Below are 13,926 nucleotides of genomic sequence, written 5' to 3'. Positions count from 1 at the left end.
GTGAGGATGTAAAAGTTGATTTTAAACCTGAATATAATAATCTTTATTGTCACAAGTAGGCTTACATTAACACTGCAATGAAGTTACAGTGAAAAGCCCCTAGTCGCCACATTCCGGCGCCTGTGCGGGTACACGGGGATAATTTAGGATGTCCAATTCACCTAACAAGCCCTTTCGGGACTTATGAGAGCGCCCGGAGGAAGCCCACACTGACACGGGGAGACCGTGCAGATAGTGACCCAAGCCGGGAATCAAACGTGGGGCCCTGGCGCTGTGAAGCATCAGTGTGATCCATTATACTACCGTGCCGCCCAATATCCTGAGGCGCAATATATCCTGTGGGAAACCTGAATGGCCATCTGCATCATTGAGACATTTGTTGATGACAACAATCTGCATTTGTATGCCATTTTTAGCAGAGTAAAACATTTCGAGATGCTTCACAGAAACCTCATTAACAAAATGTGACACCAAACCACATAGGATATTAGGACAAGTGACCAAAAGAAAGAGGCTTTCAGAAATGAGGAGCAGAGAAGGGTAGAGCGCGATGAGGTTTAGGGCGGGAATTCCAGAGCTTGGGGCCATCTAAGGCACAGCAACCAATGGTGGAGTGAAAAATGTCGGGGAAACTTGAGAGGTCAGAATTGAAGAAGTCCAGACACTTCATAAGATTGTGGGGCTGGAAGTGATTACAGAGATGGGATGGGGCAAGCCCGTGAAGGATTTTAAAATAAGGATTAGTATTTTAAAATCAAGGCATTGCTGGACCAGGAGCCAATGCAGGGAGTGAGTACAGAGCTGTAGGTGAATGGGTCTTGGGGAACAGAGTTTCAGATGAACTCAAGTCTACTGCGGTTGCATGGTTGCCCCCAGCAGAGATTTGGAATAGTCCAGTCTTGTGGTAACAGGGCCATGGATGAGCCTTTCAGCAGCAAATGAGCTGAGACAGGTGTACATTTTCACTAATAATATAAATTTAATGACCTTCCTTCAAAGTGTTCCAAAGATGAAAAAGAAGGTTAATTTCTGTGCAAAGTATTTCCACCTCTTTTTGTTTTTTAATTATAAAAGCAACCTTTGCCAGTTATTTAGTGCGATCAATGCTTGACACTTTTATTTCAGGTCTTGTGTACTTTTCACAGTGACATCACATCTGTTCATTCCCTTTTAAGCATCTGAAGATATTGGATGCCATTGACAGCTGTGTAGCATCAGTAATTTTTTTGTGTCTTAATCTGTAAATTATTGTTTGCTCCTCAGCTGTAGATCGATCTGTTTCCTCAAGTATATCTGATGCCAGAGATGCCTTGGTAAATGCTGTGGTGGATTCCTTATCTGCGTATCGTTCCACCGTTTCTAACCTCCAGCAATCTGTGTTAGTGGCTCCAAACTCTCTCAGGCTGTTTGCTCTTTATATTCTGGCTCTTCTGAAACAGGTATATTTAAAAAGTAATGACCATCACTCCTTCCATAATAACTGATGCATTTATAAAGCAGGAACATATTCATAATATGTTTGGATGGCCAATATAATTTTTCTATATAACAGGAAGAATGGCATGATTAATGTTTGAAACTATTACAGTGCACAATTGTTCTATTAACAATAGTAAGTTTTAGAATGCATAATTTGGTGGTTTGTTCAACGTGGTTGCAGGACGTCAAGCCAATAATGATGACTTTAAAGATTATATGAGGTGCTCAGGGGTATTTATCATTACCATAATGGTTCCCTTGGATGCATGTTATGGGGCTGGTTTAGCTCACCAGGCTAAATCGCTGGCTTTTAAAGCAGGCCAGCAGCGCGGTTCGATTCCCGTACCAGCCTCCCCGGACAGGTGCCGGAATGTGTCGACTAGGGGCTTTTCACAGTAACTTCATTGAAGCCTACTCGTGACAATAAGCGATTTTCATTTTTTTTTTTCATTTTTCATGTTACATAATGGCTCCAGCATTCTCTTTAAAAAGTTTGAAGTATGGTCTCCTTGAGGATCTACCCTCTTGTACTCCTGCTCTCTTCGACTCCCATGTTGGGTGCCAGGTTCAGTGTATCAAGCTAACTCCGTGTTGGCCAACAATAAGGAACCTGCAAGCTGCGCACTGTCACTTTACCAGATTGTAATTTTTTCTGAGTTGGAATTCATGGTAATTATCAATTTGCTCAACACAATATTTTGTTCCATCCTTGCTTTACAGCAAGCATTCAGAACTGGCACCAGTACTCGATTGGATGAACGGGTGTTTGCCATGTGTGAGATGAAGACACAGCCGTTAGTTCACCTGATGCTTACGATTCATCCCAACCTGTACAGAATAGACAATCTGCCTGACGAGGTTAGCAATATAACATTACTAAATATTTTCACCTTAAAATTAATTTTTGTTTTCAGGAAATTCAGTAATGCTAAGATTATTTGGAGTACAGTAGCAAAATGAAAAGTCACAGGCCTGGAAGGTTAACTGCATTTCTCTTTCTACAGATGCCACCAGACTTGTTGAGTAATACCAGCCTTATCTGCTTTTATTATGTAATATTTCTAGTGTAAGACGTTTGGAGACATTGGCCAGAACTTTGCCAGCCTTTTGCCTATGGGCTGGGAAATGGGAAGGCTCACAAAAGAGGGAATGGAGTTGGTTGGTTGTCTGATGGCTTCCACTGCTATACCATTTTGCTGGTCACAGAAAAGATAGAAAATTGGCCAGGAGCCCAATTGAGCCATTTAAGTGTCCAATTAAGGGCCACTTCCCATTTCATTCCCAGCAGTCTCTGGGTGGGAAGGGCCTCTTCTGGGCACTCTCATTGTCCATAGAGGGCCACCCAAGTGGCATTCACTTTCCCCGTCGTGACAGCTCCACCACTAACCCTTGATAAATCCCCCGATAGCCAGTCTGCCTATCCTTAGCATTCTGCAACGTCAATCAATCCTCTTCAAAGGCACCCAGCTCTTGAGGCACACTTTGCCTGCAGCTGTAACCTCCGAAATGACTACCACTGGCAATGGCGCTGTTGAGCACCGGCTCTCTGCAACAGAAGATCTTGGAAGACAGGCTATCATCCTTATTTGGATGGCGGACCCTGTGGCACCAATTAATTTGTCACCCACTAGTTCCCATTGACAGTCAATGCAGGCTCACCTCCCACTTTCAGTTTTGGCAATGGGACAGCGGCCTCCTGCAAAAATGCTGCCACTGTTATTGATGACAGGCGGCAAACAATTTGATATGAGGAAGATTTTTTTAAAATTAGCCTCGTGCCCCAGTATTGAAATGGTTACCTAATTTCTTCACAGTGGGGTGGCACAGTGGTTAGCACTGCTGCCTCATGCGCTGAGGACCCGGGATCGGCCCTGGTCCGCTGTCCATGTGAAGTTTGCACACTCTCCCTATGTCTGCGTGGGTCTCCCCTCCAGAACCCAAAGATATGCAGGGTAGGTGGATTGACCACACTCAATTGAAATTTGTTTTTCAAATTCTTCACAGTGCTTTCCAGTCATGGGCTAAAAAAAAATCAGTGACCTTCAAGTGAAAATATAATTTTACAGATATTGCCTCATTAGTAGAACATGGTCCTTTCATTAACATGGATTTATGCAAAAGCTGGACTGATTAGGTCAAATTGTACACTTAAATAGCAAGTAAGAGCCTCGAAGGACAAAAGTTTATTTGGACACCAATCTAATTCCCAAGAAGTGCCACTTAAAATTGTTCTTTCTCAGTAAGGTGCAAAGGATATTTAGCATAAAACTTGTGTTTAAAGGTATTGGGTAAAGAGGACACTAAACATCCAGACTTTTTGTGGCCCCAAGTGTTTGGGGGCCTGTTGTAAATGTGCATTTATTACTCAAGTGGCAAGTATATCTATAATAGTGATTTATGTCGAGGACTGACTAATGACTATATCTCTCTGATATTGTATTACAGAGTTACATATCCCTGTCTTTGTTTTTGCGGGGAGTATCCATTGAGTTAACATTTTGAGTCAAATGCTCCGAGGAGTCATATTAGACTCAAAATGTTAACTCTGTTTCTGTCTCTCCATAAATGCTGCCCGACCTGCTGGGTTTTTTTCCAGCATTTTCTGGGGTGTTTTTCAGATTTCCTGCATTCACAGTATTTTGGTTTTGTCACCATGCTATACCTTGGTCTGCCCCCTTACTCCTCTAGCACTTTGTCTTCCTTTGAGCTTCTCCCCATGTTCCATCTCTCTAATTTTTCACTTAAAAACCTCATTCGCAATTTCCCACCGAAGTGCCAGCAAAATGTTCTAATTTGGATATTGTTGCTGTTTTTCTCCTTCAGTTGCTGCATCAAGACACCTCTCACCCTCTGTGATTTAAAACTCTACATGAACCCATCATGCTCACTGCCCTTGTGCCCCCACCTTAATGCATCCTTCCAAATAAACTCCCCAGTCCACTGCCATGGTTTACCCTCATCTTTGTCACCTCAGATGGCCTCGCTATTCTCATTGTTTAGTGACAGATCTGGCAAGCTCTCATTTCTTGCTTGTGTTGCTCTCAACCACCTCCCCTTCCATCTACCCTCTCCCAACCCTACTCCCTTCTGTTCCTGTTCCTGGGGGGTGTGGGGGTGTGTGTGTGGGGGGGGGGGGGGGGGGGGGGGGGGGGGGGGGGGGGGGGGGGGGGGGGGGGGGGGGGGGGGGGGGGGGGGGGGGGGAGGAGAGAGAGAGAGGACTCTCCCAGTTCACTTACAACTGCACTTTCAGATCCTCGCCCTTTGCCCTCCATTCATCACAACATTTCTGCAGCTACCAATGTGTTTAACCATACCCTCACCTTCACCGTTGATGACTTGTTCCCCATTAAAACAATTATGCTTTCAACCTGGCCATTCTCCTGGTAATGCCCTCATCTCTGCTCCTCTAAGTGCAGAGGTCACAGGCTTGAAGTGATATGGTAGACAATTGATTAAACCGATCACAGCCAGATCTGTTTGTACCACATAAAACACACTTAAAATTCTGCTCTAATCTACTAAAAGTGACCACTATTCAAGGATTATCCTGAAAAGCTGAGATAACACCTGGTTTCTTGGCTCCACTGCAAACCACCATATTAAACCCCTCTCCCCTCCCCTCCAACGATAATGGAATGATGTTGTGGACGACTTTTACACTAAAATTGAGATCATCCCATCAGTCGCTTCCCTCCTTTTCACTCACCCACTTGGCCAAAATTCCTCTCAAAGTTCCCCTTTCTCTTGTCCTGAACACACATTTTTCTCAAGTTTCTCACCTGTCTCCCTTCATATCCTCTCCAAACTCATCTTGCCTGAGACCCACCTACTCCCTGAACCCTACCGCACTAAACTGCATGTTAGCTGATATTGTTAATGATGCCCTCTCCTTCAAATTTGCTGTCATCACCCGGCTCCCTAAAAGCCTATCTATGACCATTCTTCTCTCCACCTGCCAATCTTGATACATATTGTTCCATCTCCACCCGCTCCGCCAAAATCTTGAAAGATTTTTAGGCATTGCGAATGGGACACCTTTTATTTTCGAACTGGAGGCTTGAATCTAAAAGAGGAATTGTACTTGCCCAGGATTTGACGGTTATAAAGAATCATATTCGTGAGAGGCAGTGTGAATGTGAACCATGTACTTGACATGTCCTATTTGCTGCATCTTTGCAAATTTATGCCAACACCACAGTGCGTTTGAAAGCTCCCTAGTTCCATTTAAGCCTGAACACCAGGCTGGGTACATGCTTTCTGCATATGGATTCAATTGTCTAGCCTTGGAGTTTGATGGCTCAGATTTGTTGGAAATTGCAAGGATTATAACTTGTTTTATCCTTGTTTGAATATTATGCTTATGAGTAATAGATTTTATAACATTTCTTTCTCTGTCTCTGGTAGGGCTCCATTACTGTTGGTGACAAAATTATTCCTCAGCCACCTATTCTGCAACTTTCCGCAGAAAAACTGTCAAAGGAAGGTGCTTTCTTGATGGATTGTGGTTCTGTAAGTAGTTTTTATTGAAAATGGTAAACCGGAGTATAATTCTTGTGCGGTTCGCAATACCTTCTAGTGAAAACCTACAGAAGAATTCTGTACTCTCTATTCTGAGAAATCTGCATGGGAAATGAGGAGAGCCGAAAGCTGAATTATTTTGCCATTGGAGATCAATCAATCTGTGTAGGTCACCACAGATACCTGTCCATTGTTGGGCATTAGATACATTTCCTTTTTCCACTCCTGTGTGGCTATATTCACATTACTCCTGAAAGGGTGGGAGAACACATTTTTGTCACTGGTGCCATTTTTTCTCTCTCATTTGTTCATTGGATATGGGTGTTGCTGGACAGGCCAGCATTTGTTGCCTATCCCTAATTGCTCTTGAGAGGATGGTGGTGGGCCATCAACTTGAACAACTCCAGTCCATGTAACATAGGTATACCCACACCTGCTATTCGGGAGGGAGTTCCAATGACAGTGAAGGAATGGCGATATATTTCTAAGCCAGGATAGTGTGTGACTTGAAGGGGAGCTTTCAGGTGATGGTATTCCCAAACATCTACCCTGGGTCTTCTAGGTGATAGAGGTCTCAGGTTGGAAGATGCTGTTGAAGGTCGTTTCGCTGGCTGCTGTAATGGATAATGCACATTATGCACTGATGGTGGAGCAAGGGAATGTTTAAGATGGAGTTTGGTGCAAGTCAAATAGGCTGCTCTGTTCTGGATGGTGTTGAGTGTTGTTGGAACTGCACTCATCCAGGCAAGTGGAGAATATTCCACCATGTTCCTGACTCGTGCCTTGTGGATGGTGGACATGTTTTGGGGAGTCAGGAGGTGAGTACCCACCATAGAAATCCCAGTCTCTGACCTGCTCTTGTAGCCACAGTATTTAGAAGGCTGGTCCACTTCAGTTTCTGGACAGTGATAACCCCCAGGGTGTTAATTGTGGGGGATTAATTGGTAATGCCATTAAACGTCAAGGGGTGATGGTTAGATTCGCTCGTGTCGGAGATGGTCACTGCCTGGCACCTGTGTAGCAGGCACACATGCCATTTGCCATTTATCAGTCCAAACCTCAATGTTGCCCAGGCCTTGATGCTCGCAGATAGGGACTGTTGCAGTGTTTGAGGAGTCACAAATGACCATTGAAGAAGCAGCCGAAGATGATTGGACGTGGGACACAGAGGAACTCTTGCAGTGATGTCCTGGAACTTGCATCCAAATGGTTGAATAGAAATGAGTGATGGTCTTGATTTCCAATTGTTTTTGAGTCCAAGGGTTTTTTGCTTTCTTATTTCATGGGATGTTGGCATTGCCAGCAAGGCCAACATTTGTTGCCCGTGCCTAATTCCCCTTGAACTGAGCGGCTGTTAAGAGTTAACCACATTGCTATGGGTCTGGAGTCACATGTAGACCAGACCAGGTAAGGAAAGAAGATTTCCTTCCTTAAAGAACATTATTGAACCAGATGGTTTCATGGTCATAGACCTTCAATTCCAGATTTAATTAAATTTAAATTTCACCATCTGCCGTGGTGGGATTCTAACCCAGGCCCCCAGAGCAATGCCCTGGATCTCGAGGATACCAGCCTAGTGACAATACCACTACTCCTCCACCTTCTTCCCTAAATTCCTGGAGAGAACATTCAGCTTTGATTTCCTGTGTCAACATGGAGGGAAGTTGTTCCTCCAATTCGGCACCAATTGGGTTGCAAGAAACTCTAGTTTGGTGCCACTGACTATGCGCCAATATATTTGCATTTAATCTCTGTTACCTTCTACTATTTAGAATCTGTCCATGTGATGCTAACTGAATTTTTTTTATCGGCACCAGTCAATACAGAGGGCCTCCAGCACTGGGACTATTAATTACAGCAAATAGAATCTAACTAAATATCGAAGCAATCTCATTCTTAGAAGAGCGAGTCAAAAAGAGACAAAGGTTGAAGATTAATCTCAACCTTTCAAGACTATTTTGAATTCAAATCACTTATTTGCAGTAGGATTGAGGCTGTGTATCCTGATTTTCCATCCTGGATCCATTGTGTTTTTTGCATCACGTACATTTTCAGGTTTCCAATTTACTTTTCCACCCCTCTCTCCTCAAATATGAATGATTTGGGTGAATTTGTCAGTTTCTGGTTTCACAACACCTTGGAGCCCTTCACAAACTCTTGTCACGATTTTTCTGATTAAACGTCATAAGTCTTCCAAATAAAAGGCTAAATGGCAGTTTTGTTTTTTTTTGTTTTTTTTTAAATAATTTTTATTGAAATTTTTCGATACAAACATTTACCCCTATTACATTTTAAATTATAACACCACAAGTCCCCCCTGGAAAAACCTCCCCACGCCCTCCCCCGCGCGCCCCCCCCCCCCCCCCCCCCCCCCCCCCCCCCCCTCCGCGCTATCAGTCTAGCAACCAAACCGTTTTTCCCTTTCTGCCGATGGCCTCGGGCAGTCCTTGCCCGCGACCCCCCGCTGACGTGCTCCCTTCGTTGCTACCCCCCCCTCCCTTTCTCCCCCCCCCCCCTTTCTCCCCGGGTTGCTGCTGTTTCGGCCTCCGGTTCCTATCTCTGATCCAAAAAGTCAAGGAAGGGCTGCCACCGCCGGAAGAACCCCTGTACCGACCCTCTCAGGGCGAATTTGATTCTTTCCAATTGGATGAAGCTTGCCATGTCGTTTAACCAGGTGTTAACGCTTGGTGGCCTTGTGTCCCTCCACTGAATCAAGATCCTTCTCCGAGCTACCAAGGACGCAAAGGCCAATATTCCGGCCTCCCTTGCCTCCTGTACTCCTGGCTCCACCCCAACCCCAAAAATCGCTAGCCCCCACCCTGGTTTGACCCTGGTTCCCACCACTCTCGATACCGTCCCCGCCACCCCCTCCCAGAACTCTTCCAGTGCCGGACACATCCAGAACATATGTACATGGTTCGCAGGGCTTCCCGAACACCTAACACACCTGTCCTCCCCCCCGAAGAACCGACTCATCCTAGTCCCCGTCATATGGGCTCTGTGCAGCACCTTAAATTGGATGAGGCCCAACCTTGCGCACGACGACGACGAATTGACCCTCTCTAGGGCATCCGCCCATGTCCCATCTTCTATCTGCTCTCCCAGCTCCGCTTCCCACTTGTCTTTCAGCTCCTCTATCGGTACCTCCTCCACCTCCTGCATTATTTTGTAGATGTCCGAGACCTTCCCTTCTCCGACCCAGGCCCCTGACAGCACCCTATCACTCGCCCCTCCATCGGGAAGCAAGGGGAATCCTTCCACCTGTCGTCTGGCAAATGCCTTCACCTGCAGGTATCTAAACGTGTTCCCCGGGGGGAGCTCAAATTTCTCCTCCAGCTCTCCCAGGCTCGCAAACCTCCCCTCTATGAACATGTCCCTCAGTTGCCTGATGCCCGCCCTGTGCCAGCTCTGGAATCCCCCGCCAGTATTCCCCGGGACAAATCTGTGGTTCCCTCTCAGTGGCGCCGCCATTAGACCCCCCACTTCCCCCCTGTGTCGCCTCCACTGCCCCCAGATTTTAAGGGTGGCCGCCACTACCGGACTCGTGGTATACCTTGTGGGGGGGAGCGGCCATGGTGCCGTTACTAGCGCCCCCAGGCTTGTATTGCCGCAGGACGCCCTCTCCATACGTTTCCAAGCTGCCCCCTCCCCCTCCATCACCCACTTGCGCACCATCGATGCGTTCGCCGCCCAGTAGTATCCGGAAAGATTGGGTAGCGCTAATCCTCCACTGTCCCTACTCCGTTCCAAGAAAATCCTTCTCACTCTAGGGTTGCCATGCGCCCACACATAGCCCATAATGCTGCTAGTTACCTTCTTGAAGAAGGCCCTGGGGAGGAAGATGGGCAAGCACTGGAACAGAAACAAGAACCTCGGGAGGACCGTCATTTTGACTGACTGCACCCTCCCTGCTAGCGACAGCGGTACCATGTCCCACCTCTTGAAATCCTCCTCCATCTGCTCCACCAGCCTTGAAAAGTTCAGCTTGTGGAGGGTCCCCCAGTTCCTTGCCACCTGCACCCCCAAGTACCTGAAGCTCTTTACTGCTCTCCTAAAGGGGAGCCGCCCAATTCCCTCCCCCTGATCTCCCGGGTGTATCACAAAGACCTCACTTTTACCCACATTTAATTTATATCCCGAAAAGTCCCCAAACTCCGCTAGTATTTCCATTACCTCCGGCATTCCCCCTTCCGGATCCGCCACATACAACAACAAATCATCCGCATAGAGTGATACCCGATGCTCCTCCCCTCCCCTTGTCAGTCCTCTCCAACCCCCTGAACCCCTCAGTGCCATCGCCAACGGTTCGATCGCTAATGCAAATAGTAAGGGGGATAGGGGGCATCCCTGCCTGGTACCTCGATGGAGCCCAAAATACTCCGACCTCCTCCCGTTTGTAACCACACTCGCCATCGGGGCCGAATACAGCAGCTTCACCCACTTGATAAATCCCTCCCCAAACCCAAACCGTTCCAGCGTCTCCCACAGGTATTCCCACTCCACCCTATCGAATGCCTTCTCCGCATCCAGTGCTACCACTATCTCAGCCGCCCCCTCCACTGCTGGCATCATAATTACATTCAACAGCCTCCGGACATTTGTATTAAGTTGTCGTCCCTTTACGAAACCCGTCTGGTCCTCATGGATTACCCCTGGCACACAATCCTCTATTCTGGTTGCCAGGACCTTTGCCAACAGTTTGGCATCTACATTCAAGAGGGAGATAGGCCTATAGGACCCGCACTGTACAGGGTCTTTGTCCCGCTTCAGGATCAAGGAGATCAGGGCCTGTGACATTGTCGGGGGCAGAGCCCCCCCCTCTCGCGCCTCATTGAAGGCTCGCACCAGCACTGGACCCACCAAGTCCACATACTTCTTATAAAATTCCACCGGGAACCCATCCGGCCCCGGCGCCTTCCCCGCCTGCATCTGGCCTATCCCTTTAACTAGTTCCTGCAGCTCTATCGGCGCCCCCAGCCCCTCCACCCGTTCCTCCTGGACCTTTGGGAACCTCAATCTATCGAGGAAGTTCTCCATTCCCCCCCTCCTCCTGGGCGGCTCAGACCGGTACAATTCCCTGTAGAAATCCCTGAAGACCCCATTCACCTCTTGCCCCTTCTGCACTACGTTCCCTCCCTTCTCTCTCACTCCCCCAATCTCTCTGGCTGCATCTCGCTTGCGCAGCTGGTGTGCTAGCATCCTGCTCGCCTTTTCCCCGTACTCATAGACCGCACCCTGTGCCCTTCTCCATTGCGTCTCCGCCTTCCTAGTGGTCAGTAGGTCAAACTGGGCCTGTAAACTGCGCCGCTCCCTCAACAGCCCCTCCTCTGGTGTCTCCGCATATCTCCTGTCCACTTCTATAAGTTCCCCCACCAGTCTCTCCCTCTCCTGCCTCTCCTTCCTTTCTCTGTGTGCCCTTATGGAGATCAGCTCTCCTCTGATCACTGCTTTCAGGGCCTCCCATACTACCCCCACCTTCACCTCGCCCGTGTCGTTCGTGCCCAGATATCTCTCAATGCCCTTCCGGACCCTTCCGCACACCTCATCGTCCGCCAGCAGCCCCACATCCAGGCGCCACAGCGGGCGCTGGTCCCGTGCTTCCCCCAGTTCTACCTCTACCCAGTGTGGTGCATGGTCCGAAATCGCAATGGCCGAGTACTCCGTGTCCTGCACTCTCGAAATCAGCCCCCTGCTCAGTACAAAAAAGTCTATTCTGGAGTACACCCTGTGGACGTGGGAGAAAAAAGAATACTCCCTCGCCCTTGGCCTGCCAAATCTCCAAGGGTCTACCCCCCCCATCTGCTCCATGAACCCCCTTAGCACCTCCGCCGCTGCCGGCCTCCTATTCGTCCTGGAACTCGATCTGTCCAGCCCAGGGTCGAGCACTGTGTTGAAGTCCCCCCCCATGATCAGGCCTCCTGCCTCCAGACCCGGAATGAGGCCCAACAGGCGCCTCATAAAACCCGCGTCATCCCAATTCGGGGCATATACATTTACCAGCACCACATTCTCTCCCTGCAGCCTACCCTTCACCATCACGTACCTACCCTCCTTATCTGCTACCACCTGCGCCGCCACGAACGACACCCTCTTTCCCACCAAAATCGCCACCCCCCGGTTCTTTGCGTCCAAGCCTGAGTGGAACACCTGTCCCACCCACCCCCTTCTCAGGCGCACCTGGTCTACTACTCTCAAGTGAGTCTCCTGCAACATTGCCACATCCGCCTGCAGTCCCTTTAGGTGTGAAAAAACCCTTGATCTCTTGACCGGTCCGTTCAGCCCCCTCACATTCCAAGTAATCAACCGGGTCGCAGAGCGACCCGTCCCTTTCCCCTGTCTATTAGCCATGTTCTGTCCCCTGTTCGCCCCGGGTCGACCCTCCCCTTCTGACCCGTTCCCCATGGCGATGGCCCCCCCCCCCCCTCTCTCCTCCCGTTCTTCCCTTCCCGTCCTCAGCCTTTCCAGCAGCAACCCGGTATCCCCCCCCCCCGGCTAGGACCCCTCCTAGCCGCAGTGTATCCACCATCGTACTCCCGAGAGTCAGCTGGTTTTCGCTGACCCGGCTGCCCCTGCCACACTCCGACTCCTCCCGATGTGGGGGGGGAGGGGCCTCCCCCCCCCCCCCCCCCCCCCTTGCCATCCCTCTCTGACTCCGCTTCAGCGCGGGAAAAGCCGCCATTGCTGGCCACACCCCACTCTTCTCTCCTCCCCCTTCCTCCGTCCCGCGCGCGGGAAACAGGGGAGAGCCCGCGCTTTCGCCCGGCCACACCCTACCCCACCATCTTCAATTCCACCCCCGTCCCCATCCACACCGATAACAAAGCCCCCTTAAAACGAGAGGAAGAAAAAAGAGAAAAAGAAAACACGCATAACCCACTTGCTCCCCCCCCCCGTCCCGCCTCCCCAACTTAACAATATAACAATATAAATAACAAATCGCAAATAAATACATAAATACATAACTATGCCTGCATAACTAAATAACTAAATAACTACCCAATAATAACGTACTTAACCAACAGTAACCATAACCCTTAAAGAACAGATCAAAAAACAGTAAAAAAGCCCCCCCTACAACAACAATAATTAAGGGAAGTTGGCAACGGGAAGAGACACACAAAAAGGAACAAAGAAACCCCCCATAACACAAGTTTCAAAGAAACCAAACGATCCATCAACTTTAACCAAGTTCCGACCTGGCCTAAGAAAGACATGGGCCACTTGATCAGTCAAGGGTACTCGGGCGGCCTCGACCGCCGGCGTTCCCAAGTTCTAGTTCAGGTCCAGCTTTTCCTCCCGAACAAAAGTCCATGCCTCCTCTGGGGTCTCAAAGTAATGGTGCTGGTCCTTGTAGGTGACCCACAAGCGCGCTGGCTGCAGCATTCCAAACTTGATCCTTTTTGCGTGCAGCACCGCCTTCGTTCGGTTAAACCGGGCCCGCCGCTTTGCCACCTCCGCACTCCAGTCCTGATATATCCGCACCGTCGAATTCTCCCATTTGCTGCTTTTCTCCCTCTTGGCCCACCTCAGCACTTTCTCCCGATCGCAGAGACGCTGGAACCGCACCAGCACCGCCCTCGGGGGCTCGTTTGCCCTAGGCCGCCTAGCCATGACCCGATATGCTTCTTCCAGCTCCAGGGGCGATGGACCGGCCCCCTCTCCCATCAGGGAGCTCAACATCTCCGCTACATATTTCGGGAGATCAGGCCCCTCCAGGCCTTCTGCTAGGCCCAGGATCCTCAAGTTCTTCCGCCTCATTCGCGTGTCCAGCTCCTCAAAGCGGCTCTGCCATTTCAGGTGGAGTGCCTCGTGCACCTCCACCTTTCCCACGAGGACCGTGGCTTCCTCCTCCCTCACCGCCATCTCCTGCTGCAGCTCTCTTATCGACGCCTCTTGGGTCGCCTGGGCCCCCATCAGCCTTGTGGTCGT

The 13,926-nt window shown here is 49.1% G+C and overlaps 1 protein-coding gene across 5 annotated transcripts in view; it reads left to right on the top strand.

Moving 5' to 3' along the window:
- LOC119963247 (protein transport protein Sec24B-like) overlaps positions 1 to 13,926 on the top strand; it is a 135,255-nt gene that overhangs the window by 104,540 nt on the left and 16,789 nt on the right. For all 5 annotated transcript variants that reach the window (XM_038792059.1, XM_038792058.1, XM_038792056.1 and 2 more), the window contains 3 exons: positions 1,264 to 1,439; positions 2,200 to 2,337; positions 5,884 to 5,988. In XM_038792059.1, the coding sequence (XP_038647987.1) occupies positions 1,264 to 1,439; positions 2,200 to 2,337; positions 5,884 to 5,988 (419 nt within the window). The remainder of the gene's footprint in view (positions 1 to 1,263; positions 1,440 to 2,199; positions 2,338 to 5,883; positions 5,989 to 13,926) is intronic.

Source organism: Scyliorhinus canicula, chromosome 3 (genome assembly GCF_902713615.1).
Source record: "Scyliorhinus canicula chromosome 3, sScyCan1.1, whole genome shotgun sequence".
Lineage (NCBI taxonomy): Eukaryota > Metazoa > Chordata > Chondrichthyes > Carcharhiniformes > Scyliorhinidae > Scyliorhinus > Scyliorhinus canicula.
Note: the sequence above shows the minus strand (reverse complement) of the source record. Positions and strands in the feature narration are given on the sequence as shown.